The sequence below is a fragment of the Polyodon spathula genome, chromosome 13 (assembly GCF_017654505.1).
Source record: "Polyodon spathula isolate WHYD16114869_AA chromosome 13, ASM1765450v1, whole genome shotgun sequence".
NCBI classification, from domain to species: Eukaryota; Metazoa; Chordata; class Actinopteri; order Acipenseriformes; family Polyodontidae; genus Polyodon; species Polyodon spathula.
This window is the reverse complement of record NC_054546.1, coordinates 4,206,328-4,234,271: the sequence shown is the minus strand read 5'-3', so window position 1 is coordinate 4,234,271 and position 27,944 is coordinate 4,206,328. Positions and strand designations below refer to the sequence as shown.

Genomic DNA, 27,944 nt, shown 5'->3' with positions numbered 1-27,944 from the left:
ATGCAACTTGCTGTCCTTTTTGGAAAGCCAAAGGACTAGCAGTCTGGTTGCAGAACAATGTGTATATTTGTATATTACTAAATATAAGGCAATCATTCTGTAAATGTCTCATGAACAAGAATATTATCATTTGTATCTGTCAACAGCAAAGTGATATTTGAATCAGAGATCATTTGGCCACAGCTAAATGCCTTGCTCTTATCTCTGGGGTTTAACTTTATATGTAATAGCTTGCATTGGGCATGGTTTTTAAACCACTTTGCTTAATAGCATAATTGTCAATATCAGACATAAAATAGCTATTAAAAACAAATGTGTAATATACATTTTAAAGTAATTCAAAAGTTGCAGTTTAAAAGGTGACACACTGTAGGTATATTCTTTGCTTTTATAAATAAAAATGTACATTTGGCAAAATGCTTTCAAAATTGTCATCTTTGACTTTTTTGTATATTTCATAAATCAGTAACGTTTCCCTTTCTGACTGATCTTTAAAAAAATAAAAACCTAAACTTAAGATAAATCGGAGTACAATACCTTTAACAATCCTGCTTTTAAACATGTATCTGTATTACATAAAATTATACCATTTAACAATATTGTGTCAATAGCAGGAATATCAAGATGCTGATATTTAACAAAAAAAGAAACAATAAAAATAGCTAAAGCAACAGTAGTACATGTTTTCCCTAAAACTTTCCATAATCTTAATAACCTGCTTCAGGATTTAAAAAAAAAAAAAAATCAACTGCTTTTTTTTTTTTTTCTGATTCATTCATGATTCATTCATTATAATTAATTATTTTAATGCACAATGCATGTCAGGGGTTTACCCTTATACAGTAGTTTTAGATAGATATGTACTTTTGCTTAATTGAGATTATGATCTTTTTTTTTTTTTTTTTACTTTTTTATATTTTAATAGATACATAAACATGGCAGCAGTCACCAAGTTCCAGTTCTGGCAGGAAAAAATCATTCAAACAAACATTACATTGTACTCTTCTACTGTGTGGATATGGATGTAGGAAATCCCACTTTCAACACTGGATCCAAGTATCTCACAGTATTTTTGTTCTTTAATAGTTCTATATTCAAGTTCATGCCAGCTGTTGGTACAGTAATATTTATAAAACTGGTAAAAGCAACAATCTGAGTAACTAAATAATAAAGCATTATAACAGCCAGTATTTAGTTGCACATCTCGTCAGACACATTGAATCACACGGTTTCAAGTCACAGCACTGTTCATTTGTGAGAAATAAACCTTTTTTTTTTTTTTTTTTTTTTAAATGCAACATTAAATACTTGCCCTTGTTTGGGTCCTCCCTTGTCCTTGATTTTTTTTAGGTCTGAACATATCTGGCAACATACAAACACACACCCCTTTGATTTTTCACCTGTATTCAAAGAAATTACATAAATGGTTGTACTGATGACAGAGCTTATATAGTCACCAACACCCAGCACAATGAACACTATGTAAATACCTCAGTGCTTGACATGTGCACTACTTTATTAAATGAGATCACTATTTAAAAAAAAAAAATATATATATATATATAAAATGATATTCACAGTCACAATTAAAGATGTATCACATGGACATCAACTGAGTCCAGATGTTAGGCTAGTAATTAGTAAATAGCATTCACGAAGGAACACAAGCAGTGCAGCAGTCAGCAAGCACGTTTCTGTAATTCACAGAAGCACTTGTACCCATGTCTACAAAGCGTTACACGAAGGCATGCCAAGCTCTCAGTGGTAAATGAAGTCTGACAACAGGTCACATTTAGAAGGTACTCGTGGAGGTTCTTAAACGTCTCCCAATGAAGATCCTTCATAAAAAATAAAAAATAAAAATGTAACAGTAATTTGATTTCGCAACTCCTCATTTTTTTATCTTTTCAAAACATTCAATGTAAAAGGTAAAATCCTATTTAAATAAAGAAACAGCTGTGCATGATTTCTCTATTCACAAATACGTGTAGAGTAACACATGATTTTTTGAATTTTTACTTACCCCAGGCCAACAGCAAGTATGTGAGAAATAATCAAAGAAGGAAGGAACACCTTCAAAAATTCTGCAGAAAAAATTCCTCCTTTCTTCATAATACTGGTGTTCCTCATACTCAAGGTCACTGGCCGTTTTGGATGTTTGAACAGGAATTCCCTTTTTTTGTGAAGAGAAATAAGAAAAGTAAAGTTGTATTATTTTCTCTTTTTTTTCTTAAATACTGTAATAATTGAAACAACCCTAAAATGTGCAGCTTGTTTCTCATACTCTGATTAACACTAAACCAGGGTACTATGGTAACATTAAGCAGTCCATGATTATAATTGGTGTTATGTGAAAGTAGTTGTTAATGTGATAATTTTCAATGTACTGCCCTTAACTGATCAGCTGTATTAACACAGCCTGACTTCAAGAAAGATATGCCAGTTATGTTACAATTCTCAAACAAGAGTCTTAAAATGAATGCTTATCTAGCTTATAGCAAATCTGAAAAACCTGTAGCTGTAGTACCAAATATACAGTATAGGCAGGTCCTCATTTGAGAAGTGTGATAATCATGGTCATATGCCTTTAGAACAATTTACACCGTGCAAGTGTCATCACATTAGACCAGTCCTATCCTGGGTGTCCACAGTGGCACACACCCTATTGACAATATAGTTGTTTCTATTTTATTGTCCAATCCCTGTATATGAGTATTCTCTTTGCTGCCATCAACAGGACATTTCTGGAATTATCAAATTTAGAAATTTATATATATTATATATATATATATATATATATATATATATATATATATATATACACACACACACACACACACACACACACACACACACACATACACATATATATATATATATATATATATATATATATATATATATATATATATATATATATATATATATATATATACATAAAACCAGTCAAAAGTTTGAGTACACCTGCTTGAAACCAGGTTTTTCATGATTATCTATGCTTTTAACTGTATAAACTTGTCTATAAACACTTAATATGTCATTATATGATACATGTACTTATATAAGCTGATAATCATAAGTGAATTGCATTCAAAAATTTTATTTTTAAATGAAAATGTAAACCTTGTCAATTTTAATGAAATGGTCACCCAAAGCAAGGGGATTTCAGTCTGAAGCCCAAGTCAGTTAAAAGTCTGAAATGTGTATAACACGGTGTTAGAACACTGGCCTAAGTATAAAAGTGTCTTTGTTAGATGTTCTCTGAGTTAACTAGCATGTTACCTAATTAACCTTTTGTCACCAATTATTGTTAACAGGTGAGGGTCCATGATTACTATAAATATAGGTAGCATAGGCACAAGTTTGTCATTCCTGAATGTAAGGGAGCAGAAAATGGCAAAATATGCTCAGTTAAGCAAAGAAAAAAGACCGTAATTACTTTAAGAAATGAAGGTCAATCTTTAAGACAAATCGCAAGAACTTTGCAAGTGTCTGTAACTGCTGTGGCCAAGACCATCAAACAATTTGAAGAAACTGGCACTCATGAGGACCGAACAAGGTCAGGCAGGCCAAGGGTGACCTCAGAATCAGAGAACAAGTTCATTCAAGTCACAATAAGCAATAAGCTTATTGTGACTGATAAGCAACTTACTTTGGTGCAATATTTTCTGGTCGGCTTGACCAGTCCCAAATCCAATCAGCATTTTTCTTCATAAGATTTTCTACTTCTTTCCTTCTTTCAAGATAATCCTCTTCGGACTGACACAAAGTAAAATATTTCAGTATTTTTTAAGAATAAACAGTAATACCTCTTTTGCATATGTGTGTGTGTGTGTAAGAACAATGACAATGATGCATCAACAGGCTTCACCCAGCACAATATATAAGCTATTCTTGTTCTACCTGAAAGCTGTTCTTTTCTACACTGGGGACCTCTGAACATCTGCGCAGGTGGAGTGGAGTCTGTGATCTTGGTGGACTAAATAAATAAAAGAAAGATTAAATATTTAATTCAAGGAAATCTACATATTATGCAAAGCTACTTGCACAGCTAACACTATGTATAGGAGATGCAAAGCTGACATGTAATTTTCTCCCAAATATTTCACTTTAGTTACTTAATTAAATATTGCTTTAAGTCCAATTTGATATTGACAGTGTAAATCTTCAAACCCTAAAAAGCAGCATCTAGAATAATACAAAACAGTATTATTAACCAGTGTTAAACTACAGTGTTTCTGGTCTTTGAGTCTCCTTGCTGACGCATCCCATCATAGTATGCTATTGGTGTTTCTTGTTGACTAATTTTAGAACTATTTGTGTTATATAACCTCTCAGCTTTAGGCAGTGATGTACAAAAAATTGTTCACAGTAACACCTGGATTTCTGTAATGGTATAAGCTTTTACGTAATGTGAATCTACATCTAATCGGAGTTACATACATTCGTTCATCTAAGTGTATCATCAAATCTTTGCACTCTACCCTTCTGCCTACAAAACATTATGACCGCTTTTTTTGTACCTGTCACTGTGAGAACTTCCTCTGGAACTGCTTCTGCCAGATTCATGCTGAGCATCTAGAAGCATTTTTTCCAGATCACCATTGTGAATGGAAGCCTGCACCTGCTCCTGCCCTCCATTTTCTGCAGGGCTGCCATTGCCATTGGCATTTCCACTGAAGTGCAGTTCCACCCAAGAGCCTGTTTGAACATGAAAACAACATTACAAATACAAGATGCTGTTGCAATAACAGCTACACCCCTTTACAATGAATATATGAAGAGGTTGCTATGAATGTGAAATTGTATATAAAGCATGGCTGGGGAAAATCAAAACATGTTTACTTGTTATATGTCTCTTTGGTAAATTATTTGCTACCTCTGTGTGCAGTTAGACTGAGTTGACAATCATATGCCTTTCTACATCAAGGCACTTTGACAACCAACTGGAATGAGAAATGGAAACCACTCCCTCCTATTACATCCTCATAAACACCCTGCTGGAGAAATAAAAGCCAAGGTTATTTTTGTTCTGCATCAAATAGGAAACAAGTTAGAATTTGCAAGGTCAAAACAACCGTATGTGTTTTGCTGATCCTTCATACAAAAACATATTTGCAAAAACCGTAAATAACAGAGAACACTAAACAAATAAGAATATTGTTAATCTATATAGAGCACTTTTACTAAATATGCACCATTAACATTTGTTCTCAGGCATGTTCCTTTCCAAAGTAATAAAATTGCATTATATAAGCCATCATAAAATTGTGTAAAATTCTGTGCCGGCAGCGTGTAGCGGGTTCTCAGCAGCGGTACTCACGACACTACTAGGAATTATTTTTGGCTCTTAAGTGTTGTTCAATACTTGATCTTTCTGAAAATGGATTTAGCTCCTTTACACTCCCCAGCAGCAACAAAATGACACCAAGCTGCACGCAGTCAACTCCTAACTAGTGACCCACCCCAGCCCTACTGCCTCACACACACTGGGGTACATTTACATACACATGGTCCAACTGTCGGTCCTGCACAAACAGCCCACCCCGCACTCCACACCGTCCAGTCCCAAACAGTCTCAGATTGACCCACCATTACAATACACTGGAATGGCAGCTTCTGTTGTGCAGTTTACATAATGCCCAATCCGCTGCTACAGTACATTTTTAAATACTCTGCTTCATTACTGGGGCAGATGTTTGCTAAAAACAAAAGGTTCAAAGCCATACACTTCCTCCAGTCCACCCAACAAACCTTTCTGTGAACCTGTTCATTTGTAAATTTAAATGCACTGCTGATATTGCATCAAACTTCTTAAATAGGCATAGTCCTGCATTTTTGTATATCTACTGTATTTAGAAGTACTTTTAAAAAAACAACAGACTAAGTTATTCACAGTAACTAGCACCTAAAATGCAAACTATATTCTTAACATCTTGTGATTTCATAAATAGTTACTTCTTGCTTTTAATCAATAAAGTAACGACTGAAACAATTAAACCCCATTCTGTAGGAAACTAGTGTCATGAATGGTCAAGCAATAATAACTGCACACTACTGTGCTTACCCTGAAATTTCAGAACACTGTTTCGTAATCAGTTTATTATTGGCACTGTGTATCCAAAGGCCCCTCTAAAGACAAGCACTGGTACAATGCTGAGCATACTGTAATAATAGCACCATCTGTACTTTGCAAACTGCCGCATCAATCTTTCCATGACACTGCAGCAGTCCGTTTTAAAGATCTAAGACCAGGCTGGGGTATTAATATATATATATATATATATATATATAAGCGTGCTTTGAACAACTTTATGCAGGATCAGGTATTGTTCTCGTTTCTACATATTTTTCAGGCCGTCAAAATGTCATTCAAACTTGTCCCTCAATAGGGCTGATCCTATATGTTGCTGCACTAATAATGACGTCAAAGACTTCAATAAAAAATAAGACTGAATGTCCTACAAGTAAAACACACGACACGACTTCGTAATGTAATTGTACCCTTTAAAACATGGTTTATTTTAAACAAGAACTTGACTTGTAATTTAATAAATACTTAAAATACAGGTTATCATGTTTCCAGGCTGAATACATTAACTCGTATGTTCTCCTGAATAAACCCATATAACGCATACAACCCAAATATTAATAACGCGAAAGTTTTTCATGCTGTTTCGTGATCACACAGAGACACAAATATATGCAATTAAAACGTGTCATTAAACAATTCCAATAGGTCCACATTGCAGCTCGAGGCCTCATTCTGCTTACAGCACAGTGAGCGAGCAATAGAAGGGAAGCACTGCCTGCTCACTTCACTTACCCTGCAGATTCTCCTCCTGGCTACTTAGCTTGTCCGCAGACATGTTTACATCAGCCCTTCGTACAATTCAGAAGAACAAATAATAACAACAATAGTAATTAAAGAATGGAAAAGCGACACATATAAATCTAATTAATAATAATGTTAATAATAACCCTTCTCTCTAGAAGAAATCAAAAAGGAATGCTCAACGTAAACACAGTGATGCAGTTACTGTTGACATGCGGAAACGCGTGTTTTGATTGGCCCAGGAAGAGTTCCGTCACGCCTGGGTTGTCCTTTCAAAACATTCTCTGATTTCAACAGCAGAGGGAGTTGAAAGTGATTTGAAGTCCAGGTGGCAGTCTAGATTACAACTAGGAAATGTATGAAATACAACCAACCCACTCATTTAAAATACACAAGAAGGCAGAATGCATGGGACGAGATAGAAACAGCTTGACTTTTTCGCAAATCATCATGTGGCCTTAGATAATTAGATTCAAATGTATGTCAGTGATCTACGGTAGATACCAGATTAAAATGACACACACTTCATTTTGTGGACTAAAAAAATTTGAGCATCAGTGTATTTATTGAGCTATTCCAAATATAGCCGCTGCAACAGTAGCCCATTGTTTAATGTTGACCATTTCAGATGAGCAAAACAGTGAGGCCATGGTGGAAAACAGTACAAAAACCATGTTGATGGAACATTATAACTGTAGTATTGTTTTGATTTAAAAAAAAAAAAAAAAAAAAAAAAAACTATTGTACTATTCTACTGACTCGCCTTGCAAGGCAAACCCAATATTAGTGTGTTACACAAATTATGTTAACAAAGACTAAATTTTGAAATTAGGCTTTGTTGTCTTTATTACCTTGCAAATGATTGTATGGCACTTATTAACTATGCGTGAAATTGGTAACAATCAGTTGTGTGTCCATATATATATATATATAAAATTTTAAAAATCACACTAATTGCACTTAATAATATTAATAATAATATTGCAAAAGCATGGTAGCACGCTGTACTCTTGCACATCTACAAGCCACACACGGGCACAGTCGCATGTATAGTAAAATATTCTGCGCATCCATTTGAATACAGATGATAAGCCTCATTTTTCTCATGTATGGCATTCTCAAGATTTCCCTAATCCTGGTTATCTGTGGTATCAGACTTTTTTTTTTTTTTTGCTGGGTGTTTTTCTGATGACGTGCCAGCACTCGGCTGCTCGCTGCAGTGACACTGCAATGGCTGAGGAGCGGCTGTTGGAAGCGAGCAATGAGCTCATTCTCCCAGGAGGGAGCAGGGCTCACAGTGCATCACTGGGAAACTGCAGCCTGTGCGTGAAATACGTCCTCAGTCTGTCTGCGCTTCTGCTGGCCTAATTCTTTACTTTTGGGGGGGTGTACATGGTAAGCAGATTACCCGGTTTGGTTGATTTGAAATGCTACCCTGGGCTGTTTTTTTTTTTTTTTATGAATCATTATCCAGTCCTTGCATTATTCAAGCAATTTGAAATGCAGCATTAAATTTTATGCTGCTGTAATGGATTGTTTTATTTTTAATGTGATGCTCGTTGTGAATGGTTAAAGTCCCTTTAAATGTATCTGGTAGGAACAGCCTACAGGTTTGTTTTTTTTTTTTTAGAATGTATATTGCTGCACACAACCAATGGCACTACTTCAAATATTAGAACAGCTGCCCAGATAAAGCAGGCAGACAGCATAACAGCATCATGGCTTTAAGGTTGGTCTTTGCATTTTTGGTTTTCAGAAAAAAAAATAATAATAATAATAATAATAATAATAATAATAATAATAATAATAAAAAGATTGTTAATGTTAAAATGCTTTAAAAATGTCTAAGTGATGTTGCTGATTTAATCTGAGATGTGTGGTCTGCAGTGCTTTGAAAACCTGTTACGGATCCAGGCCTTTCTATGTGTTATTATACCTGGCTGAATCAGCTACAGCATCTTCTACTGTAAATATTCTTTAAGCATTAGAACAGTTTTTAAACATGATTTTCTTTTTGTTGGACAAAATTGTATGTAATACATAATATTATTATTTTTATTTATTTTGTATTCCCTGGTTTTATGTGTTAGATCGTATATATACTACAGTACATATATATCTAATCATTAACTATTTGAAAAACAGAAAAAAATACTGTTCTATATATATATATATATATATATATCTATATATATATATATATATATATATATATGCCGTTTTGCATCTGTCAGTTAGTAGTTAGCAAATCTTTAACCTGTTACATTCAAGGGAAAGTGTCTGTGCTGCAGCTGTGTTCTCCCTTGCAGTTTATAAATGTCATTTATTGTCATTAAGCTTCATTTTCTTCCTAATGTATGTAGATGACTGCCAAAGTGCAGACTGCAGCATTGCAAAAGGAAGCATTAGACCGCAAAAAGAGCCTTTGTACACAGTCATGCCTCTGAAGTATGTTGCTTTGCTATGCCACCAGTTCAACTGCATATAATACTTTATTTGAATCATATTTATATAATACTTTATTTGAATCATATAAGTAAATAATTAGTGGATCATTCACACTACACATTCATTGCAATGTGTGTATTTTTCAGTATGTTCAGTTTTGTAAGAGTGCATCTCATACCAATGAGGATTTATACGTAAAATGGTTTTGTTTTTACTGATGAAAACCTGCATCAAAATACATTCATATAATTGAGTTTTCTTCTATCTGTCATAGGTTGCATAAGTTTGCATCTTAGTAACACGCAGCTTGCAAACGACTTCTAAAGAACATAATATAATTATATAAATATATAATGTTGGGCAGAAGCTCTCAGAGTTGGTACAGAATTCACATAAATGAGATGGGTTATTGTTCGCTTCTTCAGTGGAAACAAGGCTTGAATGTTGCCATTGAGAACTCATCTCATCTGCAGGACAGCTGTAACAGTTAGTGACTCCCAATGAAAGTCACCGGGGAATAATAGGGAAGAATCGATACAAAATAACTTACATTTAAGTCGTATTAAATAATGATTTATCTTTTATGAGGTCTTCCAGAATAAGATGGGTGTCTAATAATGTATCATATCAATACAGACAGGGTTTAATAATTCACAAAAGACTTACCGTCTTAAAGCTGTGTGATGAGGCTTTTGCCCAATTCTAATTGTGATTCTGCCTACAGCACTACAGTACAGTATTTTTGCAAGGGATCTAAGTAAATTCAAACTCAGATTATGTGGGCAGTATGTAATGTTTAATTGGTTCATGCCTAAAACACAGTAAGTACTGTCAGGGACCGTATTGTGTTCCAGTGATGTTGAATATGGAAAACACTTGCAGGCCATAGAAAGAGCTGCTTGTCCATCTTAACCTCTGTATCTTCTGAGTAGTAAAGTAATGTAATCTAAATCAGTAGTGTTATATCCTGTTGTGCTGTATTGTGTTGTGAATGTCTTCCTTTATTCCTGAGCAATATTATATTTATTTTTAAATATGTAACTAATTTGTTTTTAAGCATACAACAGGTACCGCCTTATTGGTGTTTATTTTTTTTGTACTGAACTTTTTGGAAAACCCCTGGCAATGGTACTCACTTGTGGTTCTCTTGTCCATTTTAATCCAGGACCTTGTTCCAACCAGGTCCTTAAATACTTAATTGAATACTTAGGTTAAATTAAACTATGCAAGTTGATTGGAACAAAGCTGAACTCTCAATTGAGTATGACTTGTTAACCAAAACATTATAAAAAATGAATATTATAAGTTGTATTTTTTCCAATACTAATAGTACAGGTATAGGCTTGAAATAGCATTAGATTGAACAAAAGTGAAGATAAAAGGAATGTAATTAATTTCCAGTTACATATTATAAACTGAAGCTCAGAATAAATACAGCATCAGTAACCTCCTTCCTGTGCAACAATGAAGAGCAGAAGCCATTACTCTCTGGCATGCAAGCTTGTCATGTGACACTCTGATTGATGTTGGGTTACAGCTTTAATTTGTAATCGGCAACATTGAGCATACATTAGCACCAGAGGAGATGCTGATGAGAGCATGGGCATGTTAGACTATGTTATCACTCCATGTCAAACATTGGTTTGTATGAGTATGTCAAAAATAATAATAATAATAATAATAATAATAATAATAATAATAATAATAATAATAATAATAATATAATAATAATAATATACAGCATTCCGAAGACCCTTTTTGGTTTAATTAGATTTAGGATAGTGGGTCAGTCAGCCCATGTCAGACAATTACTGCTTTATTTTGAACCGCCTAAAAATAGATGGTTTGAAATTGGTTCTGAAAAATTGCTTCTGTAGTTACCTTGATCAAATAATGCCTTTTAACACATTATAGTCTATTTTAATGATTAGACACCCTCCTTCCTCTCCACCACTTATTAATGAGTTTCAGAACAGCAGTATGTAGATCAGCCACTGTTTCGATAATGAAAAGAAGAGAAAAGAAGGACTTTGCCAACTTTGTATGGTTCATTTTACCTAATTATTTAAAATACAAATGTGATATTTTGAACAGGGAAATGGGATTGTATATCACAGTTTTAATTTACAGTATGTTTTTTTTTTTTTTTTATGCTATGTAATTTAATTTTTTATTGCTTATTAAAAAAAAAAAACACATACAAAATATTATTTTCAACTGATACATGATACTTATAAATTATGTTATTAGTTTGTTTGTTTTTTTTAAATCAAGCTTACTATATATTTTGGACAGGAAAGCACCAAAACCCATAAACCAAATACAGTTTGAATATTTTTATTCATCTACCATGAACAATGCCATGCCTGTTGCTCTTCTGTAAACCAATGCAATTAAACACTGTGTCCTTACCCAACAGTAAGTAAAGACCTAGTAATTGTTTCACCCATTTATCATTTATAACACATTACTGTATACTTACTGTATGTGTTACATAGCTGAATCAAAGACTTTTATTTTATTTTATTATTATTATTATTATTATTAGTAGTAGTAGTAGTATTTTATTCATATAAGATCAACTCTGATTGTAGAATTGTTTTGGGGACAATACAATACACAATGTCACATTTCATAAATGTTTTTGATAGAGATACAGCTTCATGGTACATTATACAAAGACCCTAGCAGGTTTACTGGCCAGTTCCACACTGCTGTTCAGTATTCTAGAACGTGAAGGAAGCTGAAATCAGACATAATAGTCCTGCCTCCCATCGGCTGCTATAACAGGTTTGGGAAACTTATTTTTAGGCACTAATTCAAGGCTGAGTAGTACTATAAAGATTTTTACAGATGGTAATCAAAACATCAAACTTGTCTTGGTTTTCCGGCTTTATAGATCTGCTTTTATGGTCTGTGGTAAACAAAATCCATAAAAAAAGAAATTGTTTCTCATGCAGCTGTTTCTGTTAAGCCTGTCATTTTCAATTATTCTTTTTTGATAATGTGTTCTGTCTAGACAATAGATACTTAGAGCCTATTTGCAAACACAGTGTACTTTAGTAAGTGATGTGTACAAACTGGAAATACTGTGCTGTACACAATAATTAAGATGTTATAATATGTTACTAAACAACTTTTATTTCACGCAATGCTCAGGAGTTCAATAGAAGTTTGATCAGTTGCACTGTTTTTGAAAAATCTTTACAGGGCTTGACATATCTCAAATGAAACAAAGTTGAAGATCAAGCCAGTAGAGATTACTGCAAAAGTTTGATGGAAACTTAGACTTCAATGCAAGTGCCGACTCTCAACCATGTTTGCATACCCTGTAGCAAAAGTGGTCAAAGTACATATGAACCATGCAAGAAAAATGGAAAATACAAGGAGGATCAAATCAGTGGACCATGTAATCAAATTTCCAATATCTTCCAATACCTTAACGTTAATCACATGTGGACTATATAAATGGAACTAGTGTATATATAAAAATCAATGTCCACATTTACAAATCCACATTAGTACAGTAGCCATTTGCTGCTTTCGTAACTTGATTACAAAACTGGACACAAAGAAGGAGCATGGCTTTATTTATATTTAATATTAATTATTGTTTAGGTATTGTTTAAGTGTTGTCATTCCTTGAGTCAGTGTACCTGAAAAAACTGAACTGAAAGAGATCATTTGGTTTAATCTCAGTTTGTAAAAAAAAATATTATATTTAGGCAAGCTATAGAAAAACAGTATAACTACTACTTTTCACAGGCACCATATCCACTAGACTGTTGTCATATATGATATATACCGTAAGTTATATATCATAGTTACAACATACAGTATAACATAGTTATCTGAAACCAGTTCTTATTCTAAAAAATAAAAAATTAAAAAAAAATAGGCTTTGCCTTTATATAGCATTATGTTTAACCTACTGGAATTACAGTATTTAAATGCATAATGAAACCACTAAAATAGTGATTGTCATTTTAATAGCCGTGATTGACATTTCACTCTTGTAAATTAACGATATCAATCAATTCTTTTCAATCAATCAAGTGTTTTAATATGATCAAAGTAGTCAAATTGTTCCAGTTAATATCAGATAATTAGTTTTATTACCAAACCATTTTTTTCTAAATGGAAGACGTCTATCGAAGAATATGATTAAGCTTGACTGAATACATTTTTAATTATTTGTTCTTTACGTTAGAGACAGTCTACTTCCTCTTTTACTGTTAATACTGTTCCCAACTTCTATGGCAATGATAGCTGATAGTTTATAATGTACTATAAACTCTAGATGTTTGAAGATGTGTGGGTGTGTATGAACACAGTGAATATGACACAACTAAGAAACTTATCATTGCTGTTGTGGGAAAACCATTCAGTAATGAAGCTTGTCAGATGGAGACACCAAATGATAGCCATGGGTTATAGAGTGCACACTAACTGACATCTATATGTGTTATTGTGTTACTGTCTTAATAATACCGCCTGATACCATCTCATAGACTTCTGCAGATGCAAACTGCATATACTGTGTGAAGTATTGTGGAAACTCCTCCAACAACATTTTTATAGACAGTTTTACAGCTTGGCAAATGGCATGTCATGGTTATACAGTAAAGCAGTGCCTAGTTTTCCGTGTTGTTGTTGCTCACCCATAATACATTGTTTGTTTTGCTTTGTGAATGACATGACATTTTTGGTTAACTTGTGGAGCTGCATCTTTTCCAAGTCGCTCTGGAACAGAGGTTTCTATTTCAATATTTTTTTTTCTTTCACTTTTTCCATTAGTGTTAGAGTGGCATGAATTTACAATCTACAAAAGGATAAAGCATATTATGATAAAAATATGTACCTCGTATTGATGTTATTTTGGACCAACATCTAATATTTTGTTATATATCCACGCTTTGCTGTTTGTTTGTTTGTTTTGCACATTTGTTTTTTTTTTGTTTTTTTTGCATTTTGCATTTTGCATTTTGGTTCAATAGCCTGATATGGATCAAATGTCCTACAGTGCATCAATATAACATTAAAGCACAGAGACAGGTGTATTGTTCAAATCTGACATTATATTGCACCAGCAGTGAAATGGTAGACGAATTCAAAGGTAAAATGAAAAGCTAAAAGGAACTTTTAAGACAATAATATTGTTAAAATATGTGCTGATGTTGGCATACCCTGTACAGGAGAGTATCTGTATCTGTAGAGTCAGCACTGACCCCCCAAGCCCTGCATTTTAAAATTAAAGTACTGCAGTAGTTGCAGAAATCCAAATGAATGCAAGGGTGTCATCAATGACATTTAAATCTAATTCTACTCTTAATGTGATAGATGCCAGGTGCATTCTGCCAATAAACACATTTGCTTTAGAATGTTTAACAGAACAGTAACATGTCACAGTGTCCATTTTACTTTTCCAGTCATTTGTGCAAGTCATTAATTACCACAGTGAAAATATCTGTGCATAATTATCAAGAAACAATAGCTCAGTCCTAGTCAAATATAAAGGGGAGTTAGAGGGAATCTGAATAAAAAAAAACACAACCATGCAATCAGTTATTGCAACCATTTGCCATTGAATTAGATATACAGTAGTTATTTATACACATAGCTTATGTAAACTTTACTTATCACATTGAATAATAATATTCATTTTGTCCTAACTGTTGACATTCTGGCGTTTAACAAATAGACCTCCAGAAATGGTGGCAGAACTAAATACAGCTGACATTTAAATCTTTAAAAAAAGGCCCTCACTGAGATTTTACTGTATATATTTCTACTAACATGTAGACTAAAGACTCTCACACTGTTAGTTCTTTTAGAGCCTAACCCTAACACAGACTAATAATAATGTCAGAAAGACAATACAGCCCTCATACAACACAGTGCCTCTGTGCACCATAATGGGGCACTCTGTCTCTGATTGAGCCACCAACCATATTTTCCTTTGAGAATCCCCACCCAAGTTCTACCTAGAGACCCTATCTTGATTCTGAGATCTGACATCAAGGCTGTGTATGGCTACAGGTATTAATGACATTCAATGGTTAATGGTAAAATGACATCCAAAATTAGGCTATACTTTATAGATAACTTTAACAGATAACCCTATTTACTGTAGAGCACTCTAGCGCTCTAGTGAAGAACCTGGAGGGTTGGAGTACAGTAGTATAGTTATCAGTCAGTCCCTATACATAAAGATCAGTATGTGAATGCATAGTAGACGTGACACATTGTTACCCTGGGTAGCCTGCAGATCTCTGTGTTTTAATGAGGTGCGTTTTTATAAAGGTCTTGGTAACAGGATGAAACCAGTAACAGGATTGATTGCATTTAAGAGCTGAGCTGTAACACTGTATCAGTGGTGGACTTGTGTCAGACTTCTTTAGTAAGGAGGGGCCAAATTAACAAAGTCATCTGTTTTACATAGCCATAACCCCAGCCATGCATGTTTAGAGTACAAAAACTTTTGCCATTGTATTATTTTTTTCAAGGTAATCTGTGCCAACTGTAACATCTAACTCGGTAAATCATTAGGTAATTTACATTCTCAGCACAAACATTTCTTTAACACATTTTTTAATTAACACATTTATAATAGAAAGCCTACTTTCAAGTGTACAGATAGAATTAACAGACCTACTTTAAAATCTGTAAATGAATATTACCTTCATGCAAAGTTACAATCTAAATTGTTGTGTAATCACTTATAAAATAATTAAACTGTTAAACACCATATAATTTTGTACTGCAGTACTGCTAATAAAAAAAAAGTTATTTTTAGATGTTACCATTAATGTGCAACCCACATCTACTCAGTCATTTTTGTTTTTTTGTTAAAGGTCAGGGTTTGAAAAATAAAAGCGACGTCTGCTATGTGTAGAGTGATGGTTACACTCCACTCAGAAGACTGACAAGATACCAAGAATTTATTACAAATTGTACTGCCAAGACAAAATGTCAGGTCTATTGCACTTCAGGGTTTAAGTTCTCAATAACACTCAGAGAAGCTTATTCGTTTGACTGCTTATACAATTTAGTAATTTAAATAGGTCAATTTACTTAAGTAAAAATCTAATTTTAGTCTAAATTAACCAATAAGACATCACTAGGAACTTGCTAGACAATTTCTTTTGCATAGGGAAAATAATTACAAGTAGAACAACAACTAAAATTAAATATAAGTAGAACAACAACTAAAATTAAATATAATTAGGTTATTTGTGTGTGTTTGTGTGTGTGTGTGTGTCTGTGTGTGTGTGTATATATATATATATATATATATATATATATATATATATATATATATATATATATATATACACACACACACACACACACACACACAGACACACAAACACACACAAAGCCATGGATCGTTCATGTTCAATGCTAGTGGTGTTGCCGAGGACTCTAAAAACAATTCTACATTTATTCAGCATTACACTATACAATTGGTCATCCATCTACTCCCTTATTTTGTTCTAGTTAAGGTAAGCCATATTTCAAAGATGTGGTTTTCTTAATCTTGTTTCGTATGTGGTATGAGATTAATGTATATGAACAGTGAAGTAACTTACAAAAAAAATAGATGGTGAGTAAGTAGATTCAAGAAAATGCACAGAGTCCTTTTCTTCAGTCAGTTGCCAGGTTTATTGAAATATGCAGGGAGTCTGGTCCCAGGTACAGGACAAACAGAATACTCATCATTACAATGTTTGCATGACATTAAATACCCCTTTCTCTGACACTTAACCAATGGTCAAGGTACAACACATTATTCTGTTAATTTAGTGTGTGTGTGTGTGTCTGTATGTATGTGTGTGTGTGTGTGTAGTCTAGTGTGACAACCTCTGAACTCAGTGCATTCTTCACACTCCTGGAGAAAAAAGGTCCATAAATCTGCCCCTTTGATCCCAGTGGCATTATCTCTTTCGATCTCTCTGAGAACCTCTGGGTCCAATGCCAGTCCCTGGGAGCCTTTTAGCCCCTTTATGCTTTGCATTCCAAAGTCTTACAGCCTGGCCCCTTCTGGTCCACAGCATTGTTATCTTTTTAGCTTGCAGTCAATGCTGGGCAAGAAACTTGTAGACGCAATGTCTCTATCAATTGTAAGCAGTACATGCAATTTGAACCAAACAGTCTGCTATCTGCAATATTAGTCTCTTTTCAGAAAAAAATACCAGTATAGCTCTGCCAGTCCACATGCATAGCAAACTGCTAATCAATTCTCAATCCATGTTTTCCAATAAACAGCATATTGATTAATTATGGCATTTGTCACTAAATATATCTTGATATAGTGCTATACAATGTTAGCAGTTTGTTCTGAGCAAAAGTTTTTGCGTTTCATAATGCAGTCACATATATATATATATATATATATATATATATATAATATATATTATATATATATAGAATATATATAGATATATATGTGAGACCGGCATTGGCATTAAGCTACAGTCATGGACCTTGGAATACTATCTATAGAAGCATCCTTTTTTTCCAAAAATGTTACACTATCTTACATTGATTATAAATGTAATCATATTTATGTTTTAACTACAATTTTGTCGTTTACAGAATATCTATGCATGTACTGTACAGCACATTTCCAGTCTAATTCAAAAATATATATAATATATATAAAGATATATTATTAGTAGTATATATATATACTATATATATAATATATATATATATATATAATATATAACGTGTAAGCACACTTACATTATGTGACCTTTAATTAACCTTTCATTTTGTAACATTAGCGGTGTTAAGACTTTGATGCCCGCCTGTGTCTTAATATATCATTTGTGATTAATTGCATACTGTATAATGTATAATGAAAGATTACTGTTATCTGTTTCAATATACTGTAAGCCTAATTAAGCAGGACTGTGTTCTCTTGGGTTCCTGCTGTTTTGTTCATACACCTTCATCCTCTAGTTTCAGTCGTTGGATCCAAGGCCATTTGATAATGCATTCAGTGACCTTCTCAAATATTCACAAAGTACTTTACATATTATATCCAGAAATGGCACAGATGTGTGCAATACTGCACATTGGATTAATTTGCATTACATGAAAACGCAATATTAGATTGTTTACAAGCAGTACAGAGATGCATTGGCTCATTTTGAAACATGGTAATGCAAACTAAATTTGCATGGATCTTAATGATAAATTCCTAGACAGGGTCACAGAACACACATCAGTATCACTATATTTCTAATAAACACTAACATGGCATTCTTACACTAGCAGGACCTTTCAGTTAAATATATCAATTGTGGCTGCATTAGACAGCAAGTAACCTTTATTGATGTCCCCAGTCAGACTTGGAATGTCAGTCCTCTTTGGTACAAAAAGGTCATTGATGTTGGACAAATAATAAATAGTATCATACCTGCAAAATATATAAATACTAACATTTTAAATCCTGATGCAGATTTTCAGGCTAACATATATCAAATAAATATATGTTAACATCATCTTTTTTTAAAGTCAGTTACTGCTTTTAAGGTTAAGCCAGGTAACTTCTGGCATGTACAGCAATAGCGTTTATTTGCTTCTACTGTAAGTTATCCTATAGTAGACATTGATTGTCTTGGGGCATAGCCATGTCTTTTTTAACTAAATATTATAGAACATACAGTGGGTGTTTTAAAACACAAGCTATTTTGATATTCTATATTATACTAAATACTGTTACATTATTAGGTTGTTTTTTGCATTGACTTACAAGGGTGCATCCATAATACATTTCCAAGAGAGCATGTCACTGCACTTTCTGGGAATCATTCACCATTTCTGCTAATGCACTAGACTGATAAAGAGACCAAGTGTTCAGTATAAAAATCTGTGAACTTATTGGAGAAGTTATTGGGGAAATGAAATAAAATCCCCTGTAGTGCAAGTTCCAGCACACCCTGATTATAGAAAATCTATGTGGTTAACAGCAAGCACAGAAACTGCACTATTATATTTGTTTTATTTATGCATTTTGTCTTAAGGTCAGTTGCAAATGCTTACACCTAATGACCGTCTTTATTACTAAATGAAAGCCTGTACAATGCCCAGTATTATTTTGTCGACAGATAAATAGATCATTTAAAATAAAACAGATCAGATTATTTTTCTTGTTGCTGCAAAGAATAAGCCCAATTGGTGGCACTGAACCTGCTAATCCACTGGTAAAACCTTTCCTTGGCTTTGTCGGATTTTCAGTTAGAAAGGGTTAGTGGGATATACTGAGGTCAAGGCACTAGCACATAGTGTAAGCACGTTGAAATTGTCTGATTTAGTATTCTGTTGAAGACCTACATACTAAGTATGTATGAAACTAGATAGTGTTTTAAGGTTAGGGTTAGTGAGTGTAATAAGCAAACAATTCAAGTAAATGAACCAGCCAATAGAACCTTACTGGTATATTCCTATACTGTTCATGTAAATGTTGTACTCAGTTTTTTTTGTTGTTGTTTTGCTACTTGCTATAAAGCTAAAATTATAGTATATATATATATATATATATATATATTATATTATTATATATATATATATATATATAGATATATATATATATATATATTTACCAGTCATCCCACTATATACAGATATACTTCTGTTAGTTTTGCAAATCTACTATCTTTCCAATTAAAATTCACAGACAATTCTCAGACAGAACTCAGTGATCAATCTGCCAGCAGCTCTTTTACATTCTACCTCATAACTCATTTTCTATTACATATCTGTTTACCTGCATTGAACAGGGCCTGACCATTTGGATTTATTTCAAAGCCACATTGATTGTCTGTGGTATAAAATGTGTTGCAATTAGTGAGTAGACTTTCCTAACTGCTAATACCATATAATTATATATAAAACCACTGCTCTCATTACCATGTCCATAGTTAGTTAATTGCTAATCCCTGTGATTTTATCCTTGCCGTATTTTAGGTGGGAAAGAAAATGTAGATGAAAAGCAGCAGGGAAGAGAAACCTCAAGCCTCAGAACGGAGGGTTCTCTCTGCTGGGGATCACACCATCTCACCATGTCAAAGAAGGGTGCAGGCAGCCGAGCTAAGGGAGACAAACCTGATGCCTTAGCTGCTTTACAAGCTGCCAATGAAGAGCTCAGGGCCAAACTGACAGACATTCAAATCGAACTCCAGCATGAAAAGAGTAAGGTGCGCATCTTTTTCTTCTTTATTCCTCTGCTTTGAACTGCTGCCGTACCGCCTGTTATAAGCCAGACTTTCAGTTTGCTTTAAAGTTGATGGTGAAGGATAAAAGACCAGCAATGAAGATGTAACTAAATTATACTGGAAAGGTATAGACAATACCTCCTTAAGAAAGTAAGTTTTTATAATCTCTAGTGCAAGATAAAACTGTGTGTATCTTTACAAAGGTTTAAATGTCATCCATAGTTACTGTCACAAGTCAGGTCATGCTTTACAGATGCTGTGATCCCTCTCAATCTTATGATAACAGATAATCCTATAGGAACAAAATATGTATGGCAAAGGTGCTTGATATTGCTGATGGAGGTCTATCATGAGCCTGTCTGTTTACAGCTGGCACATTGTTTTGTTTAACAAGCCCGCTTTGATATCTGCTTTATAAATGAAAGGCTTTCCACATTCCAATACCAATCCCCTTATCTTACACAGCCCCGAAAGACAGTTCGATTCATGGATTTGCTTAATTCCCGCCACAGCCATGTTGACAGTTAATTGGCTTCACCAATTCGCTGTTTTCACTATTTGTCTTTTTTTCTTTTCTTTTACAAATAGCACCATATATTTTACTACCACAAACAGTCCTGATTTGGAAATGATATTAAGAATATATTATATTATCCCAGCATTACGTGAGCAATACGTTATTATAAACCCCTCCAGGGATTCGGGGTTATTTAGCCACCCTCACTTGTGAAATAGCTACAGTATTCTATTAGCATTTGAGGGGCAAGCTGTGTGTAATGATAAAAGAAAATCTCTGTGTCACATATGCACTAGCTAATAAATACAATGCATCACTGAAGTCTCTAGGTGTTGATTATGGAAGAGTTTATAGAAGAGTTTTTCAGTTGCACCACTGATTTATGAAATATTTGTCAATGCAAAGTAGAAATAAGGATCGCTTGCACAATGATAAGAAAATAAACTGAATTTCAATTTCAGATGCAGCATGTAGTTCTTCAGCTGAAAACACGTTGTAATGTCTAATGGGGCATTTTTATAAAAATACAACAATCATTGCATTAATTTCCAGCCTCTCACATCAAACTTGCTTTATAAGTGACTCTCAGGTGACATCATTTAGGCAGAGCATAGTGTTTTTCAGATGACTTAATGTTACCCTATAGACTTACTTCTAGAGTTAGACTGTTTTTACGCTGCAGTAAAATGATCAATTACACCCATTGTTCTGTTATACCAGCAAATAGCATTCTGTTCAATCATGCTGTGGAGAAGAAATGTTCACATGTCATAATGTAATGTTCCATTGATAAATCATCTGTCTATCCATAAAGCGGAAGCAACGTTTTTATTTTTGTTGAAGGTAGTCCGGTAAGTTAAAAATACACATTTACCTGAATAATACATAAATCAATAGTTTTAAAATGGTGCTGTAAACATGTTGTTATACTCTCCAAAATACACACACATCCAGCATTGAAATATCAGCTTAAACCTTTTGAGGCTGCAGGTTGAATAGGCCATCTGTTAATAAAGGATAAACACAAGCATCTATCCTTGATCTAGGGGGATGAACATTTTGATATTCAGAGAGATTTTAAGTAAGACCTTTATAATATGTTAGGTCAGTTGAATTACCCCACTTATTAAGTATACAATATATTGATCGCCAATTGTGTTTTATTGGCTTTATTGGCTTTAATTGAGGTTAGTATAGATCATCATAATGTAGTACAGATACTGTAAGGTTAGATGCAACTTTTCTACATCACTTAATATTCTTCAAGAGGAATATTAACATATGTAGTAATAAACATGAATGCTTAATTGAAATATCCTTCACTACTCCCAATCAAGTGCAACTTGTTTTGGAACCCTGTTTGTTTGGTTAGCAGTTAGCAGTGGATTACATTCTAGACTTGTTCAGAGTCACTCATTTATGCATGAAACATTCACAATGAATTTGTGCATTATCAATATGCTATGATTATGAAGACTGCCTTTATAATCAAGAATACATTTTTAATATGTACAACTAGTTTGTAAGGGTTTAGACACTTGCGTTGCTGCACAGCACCTTAACAGAGCAACTCGTTTTGTATTCAATAAACATCCCGGGCACATTCCCTGTGGCAATAGACAAACTGCAGCAGCTGAATTGGATTAATATTCACACGCTGTTTCTTGAGGCTCCAAACCTAAATCTTGAATAAAATCTTAACAAAATATAGAGGTGAAACTGTTTCTTTATGTAAAGTATACCTTCCTAAATTCTAGTACATATACAAAGGTGAATAAATATGTACTTTGTTGTCATCTGTTGATGAACTAGAAGAGGCTGATGCACAGCACACTTGATCAAAAGCACTGCTGATATCCCTGATTTATAACCATTTTGTGACAAGTTGCTGTAATATTTCAAAGCAGAGCGACAAGCAATCAAAACTCCCTAGAACTGCAGCCAAGACTAAATTAGAACTCTGATAACTGGGGTAGTAAAGCAAGGATGAGTGATGCAGGAAACAAGCAATAAAGTCACAGTAAGTTTACAGTAATTGCTTTTTCTAGACATTTGGAAATCTGTTGTTTCCACCGTACTCAGGAAATTATCCTGGTAAAATGAGCAAGTGCTTCTAATGGAATGATGGAGAAGGATTTACAATCTATTGTATTTTATTTCTTGTTTTTTAGCATTACTAACATTATCACAAGTCCCATAATCCCATTGGAGATTTGTAGCAAAATGCAGTAAAAAGGATAAAGAATTCATGAAACACAAACACAAAGGGATGAATTTGACATATGTTGTTCCCCGCTGCTGAATTATAAGTCTTAAGTATACTTGTTTTTTTTTTTTTTTTTTTTAACCAAGTACTGTAAGATGTCTTTTAATATTGTAATGATTGTTTATAACAGCATTACAACAACAGCCCCAAACAACAAGTAGGAAGCAATACAAGTATAGAAAGGAAAGAGGGATTGGCTATTGGCTTACAAAGTAAAGATCCTGTGTTGTTTCTACATTTTTTTTCTACATTGTTTTTACACAGTGCAACTCTTGACATGAGATACGCTCCATTGTGTGTATATACTATCTTGGCCATGTGTAACTTCATGTGTACATCTACAGAGCTCAGTTTTACAAGGTTTATTAGAATATACATGGATGTTTACAGTACATTGAGACGATAGTTTCTTAACGGTGTTTCATTGCAAAACTAACCACGTATTATGTTGGACTAATTTCACAGTTCTGGATCTGCACCACCCTGTATCCCAGTGCTCACTGGTTCTTAGTGTAGACCTTGTGATACTGTGTGGAAGATCCTAATGCTGAACCATGCAGTAACTGAAGCAGTAGCTGTATTTCAGCCATGTTCACACATTCGATTTGTGAAGGGCCATCTAAGCCCTTCAATTTAGGCACAGTGATTACATACATGGAAAATAACTTGGAACTTTTTTTTTTTCCTGCAGAGGATCCAGTTTATGTCAGAAATAGAAATGCATACAGTTTACATGAAGATGGCATCAAAAGTGGTAGATAAAGATGAAATGAATAAGGGGTTAGGACCCCGGTGAGAAAACTCACCTTATAAAAGGAAGGCATACAGGCTCTGCTTGAGAGATATTCAATTTAGAGGTAGATCAGATGTGTTACATTTCACCAGATGCATTCACAAGACTGAGATGCTAAATTCTATAGACATGACATATGTTAAATATCAGTAAAAGTATGCCAGGTACCGTACTTGAAATTGCTTTTTTAGTTTTAGTTTTCTGGTAATTTTCATCTTCTGCCCTATCTTGCTGCTTTGGAATTGTAATGTATTGTATGTGGTGTTTCGTCACCAGGAATACATTGAAGAAGACGTGTGTGTGTGTGTGTGTGTGTGTGTGTGTGTGTGTGTGTGTGTGTGTGTGTGTGTGTGTGTGACTTGTCACACTTATTATGATGTTTCATTTTTTAGGTGAGCAAGTTGGAAAGAGAGAAAACACAGGAAGTGAAGCATGAGCAACACAAGTTTACAGTGGTCGTGACGGAACTCAAAGCCAAACTTCACGAAGATAAAATGAAGGAACTGTACTCTGTTAGAGAGACATTGTTAAGACAGCATGAATCCGAGCTTCTCCGGGTCATCAAAATCAAGGACAGCGAGATCCAGCGGCTGCAAGCGCTTGTCAATGCCTTACGGGATGGAACCACTGACAAGGTGAAAACGGTGCTTTTCATTGAGGCTAAGGAGGAGGCCAAGAAGCTGTTTGAGTTTGAGAAGATTCGAATGCAGCAGGAGATTTCTGAGCTCAAGGGAGTTAAGAAACAAATGGAGGAGACTTTGACTCTGGCAATTCAAGCTGACAAAATGAAGGCTGTAGAGATAAGGAGTGTCTACCATCTGCACCAGGAGGAGATCTCCAGAATCAAAAGGGAATGTGAAAGGGAAATCCGGAGACTGGTATGTGTTGATTTCTTTACTTTTATTAATGTACTTTAGTAGTTGTGTTTTAAATAACATTAGATATGATTACTCATCCCTCCACACTCACTCTTAAATGTACTGTCGTATCGCACAAGCCAGGCTAATGACCCATCACTTTTAATGAGTGTAGGGAACACATAATACAATTAAAATTGCTTTATTTGAAAAATAATACAACCCTCAATGCTTGCCTAAGAACAGCACACAGCCGTTAGATGTTTCTATGGAGAACTCTGCTTAACCACTCATGTGATGTATTGACTTGCTGGCAGATCATGCAGAACTGGACAATAAGTGATGTGTTGAATTTCAATGTAAGAGAAACCATATCGTGTGTGTGCTCAATGGGGGGAGGTGGTAATCTTCCAATTGTATGTCCATACAGTAACAGTGTTGATTTGAAAAACAAATTGGTACTTGTATGTATTGTATTAAAGTATTGAAGTAGATCAATAGGGGAATAGCCCATTAATTGCAGAAGAACGCTTAATAATATACATCTTTCTTTACCTCACTTCTCTACTTATTCAGCTGATTGCTTCAACTGTTCTTAGAAAAGCTGACAAAACATGGCTACTTGTGGATAATCAACTGTAATATGTTTTAGAGTGGGTTTTAGTAGTAAGTTTAAGTCCAAGACTTAGTTATGTCTGCTCTGAAATATTATTGTAAATTCTGCAGAACATATTGATTTTCTTTTTTACAAGAGCTATTTGGGTCACATGGTTGAACGTCTTTTTAACCAGCCTGGGCTTCTCTACATATTGTTAAATTTAAACATTGCTTAATACATTGTGACTGTTCAGAAATTGTTATGGTATATAAACACCATTTCAAATATTCTGTGCATTCAAATGTTTACTTCATAAACTTTCACAGAGCTAATTGGACATTCATTTGCAGAAAGGAAGGATCAAACAGCACAAATAATTGCTGCTTTGTGCAATACATGACTACCAGGGCTATTAAACATTTTAAGCTTGTTTTATTCTTTATATTTTATAAAATGGAGACTATCTGCTATAAGAAAAACCTTTTTAGAATACACTCCTGTTTCCCCTATGCAAAGTTCATATCATATTCCATACTATTGACAAAACACCATAGTATAGTCAGGTATCCTCATTCATATATATTTTGTAAAGCCTAGACTGCATTCTGTTAGCTGTACTGTGTTATTTTCCACTGTACTATCTACCCTGAACTGCCAGAGAGAACTGCTGAGCATGAAGTAGTGTAGTGTGCACAGCAGAGGATGATTTATAGTGGTGTAGATGCAGCAAAATCCCTGAAATAAGATCTGTTTCCTGGATTTTCAAGGCTTCTGGATTATTTTTGTATTTATTGCTTGAAAAAATCATTGCTGTTGTCAAGTGCTTTCTGTTTGATCACGGCATCGGTTCTATGTCTGCAGTGACATCCTTTTTTACTTCATAAATAATATTAGTTCAGTAGAACATTTTCAGGCACACAGTAATCCGTGTGGTTTATCACAATTTGCTAACACAGGACTGGATAAATGAAAGGGGGTTCATTCTTATGAAATTCTATAATTTGGCATACAATTGTTAAAAAGCCATTTAATAATAATAATAATAATAATAATAATAATAATAATAATAATAATAATAATAATAATAATGCATTTTATTTTTCTATTTCATTTTATTATATATTTCTGTAATTTTTATGAAGAACCTCCAAGTCCACCCATGCTCTCCACATTGCCCCACTTAAATACATGAATGACAGTCCAGAGTGTCATTAATTATATTAGCATGTTGACTGCGTCGAGCCTTACACTTAATTTATGAACCTTAACTGGGTTGCTTGAACTGCTGAATAAGCTAAATTATAAGTGCATGTACTGTGTACTGATTTTGTTAAATTAAAAACAGAAGGGTTTGTGGACCACAGGATAAGGACAATTACATCTGATTAGCATTACAGTGTATTCTGTTTTATCGCACACCTTTCTACATCACTCATTAATTCATTCAAATTGCAATTTCCATGATAAACCTCTGTAATGCAACATCTTTACAAAAGGTCCGTATTACAGCAATAATGTAACAAATCCATTGTCAAATCAATAACACACATGCATGTATTTCATCAAATATAAAAATTTCACTGAAAGAACTCCACATGCAGCACTTTTGATTCAAGGAAGCCTGCTAAGGGATCACACATCATGACTCCAGTGTGAAAATCTAGTACGTTTTTATTAACTGGAAGAAAGCTTAGGAAACGTGGTGGAGGATAACTGGGTTTTTTGTGGATAGAGTCCCTAATATGTTCTGTATCATTGCATGTTCAAGAAACAAGACGCGGTACAATCGAACAAACCCTGGGATAATCATCAAGATAACAACTGGAGCAAAGATCCGCTGTCTGTGATGACAGATTTCTATAGAAAAGCTTTTGAGAAGTAGCCTGCTGATAATAAAAGGTTTGGCTGGATTTTCTGTGAGGCTGTTGTCTCTGAACTATCACAAATCGGTTAAATTTGAAACTGAAAACAAACAGCACTCAAACATTGGATCCATAAATTCAATACCTATGCAGAGATGGAAATTCCAGGTTTTACTATGAGCTTGACTAGCCACAGTGTGTAGGTAACAAGCTCAGGTGTGTCTTATTAAACTCATAGAAAAACCAGGATCGGAGCAAACTGCTATGCATTGGGAGTCTTATTTCCATCTCTGCATATGCCATGACATTACATCAAGGACATATTTATGTTAATAACAAAAGACCAGTTAAGTGGGCCTGGTCTTGGGCCCCCTATATAATTGTTATATGTACAGTGAGACACTGAAACTATTTAATTAATTTACATGTTGCAAAGTTAGTTAAAAAAAAAAGATAAGGCTGTAGAAAAAGTAGGAACAACACAGTGGAAACTGGTTTAGAAGGAACACGCCAGAACAATTGAACATTACTCAACCATTTTAA

General features: G+C 34.1%; 2 protein-coding genes across 3 annotated transcripts in view; one reads left to right on the top strand and one right to left on the bottom strand.

Annotated features, from left to right (window-relative positions):
* Positions 1 to 888: 888 nt before the first annotated feature.
* Positions 889 to 7,051, bottom strand: LOC121325815 (BCL2/adenovirus E1B 19 kDa protein-interacting protein 3-like). The gene is made up of 6 exons (XM_041268889.1): positions 6,827 to 7,051; positions 4,524 to 4,701; positions 3,904 to 3,979; positions 3,653 to 3,759; positions 2,024 to 2,173; positions 889 to 1,838 (listed from the first exon to the last, which is right to left on the bottom strand). Exons 1-6 carry the CDS (start codon positions 6,867 to 6,869, stop codon positions 1,793 to 1,795), a joined length of 600 nt encoding a protein of 199 aa, XP_041124823.1. The 5' UTR covers positions 6,870 to 7,051; the 3' UTR covers positions 889 to 1,792.
* A 1,300-nt stretch (positions 7,052 to 8,351) lies between these two features.
* The window catches only part of LOC121325813 (janus kinase and microtubule-interacting protein 3-like), a 38,424-nt gene continuing 18,831 nt past the window's right edge, over positions 8,352 to 27,944 (top strand). Inside the window, exons 1-3 of one of the 2 annotated variants that reach the window (XM_041268887.1) lie at positions 8,352 to 8,564; positions 20,261 to 20,490; positions 24,477 to 24,962. In XM_041268887.1, the coding sequence (XP_041124821.1) occupies positions 20,356 to 20,490; positions 24,477 to 24,962 (621 nt within the window). In that variant the 5' untranslated portion in view covers positions 8,352 to 8,564; positions 20,261 to 20,355. The remainder of the gene's footprint in view (positions 8,565 to 20,260; positions 20,491 to 24,476; positions 24,963 to 27,944) is intronic. The other variant, XM_041268888.1, reaches the window with a different exon arrangement.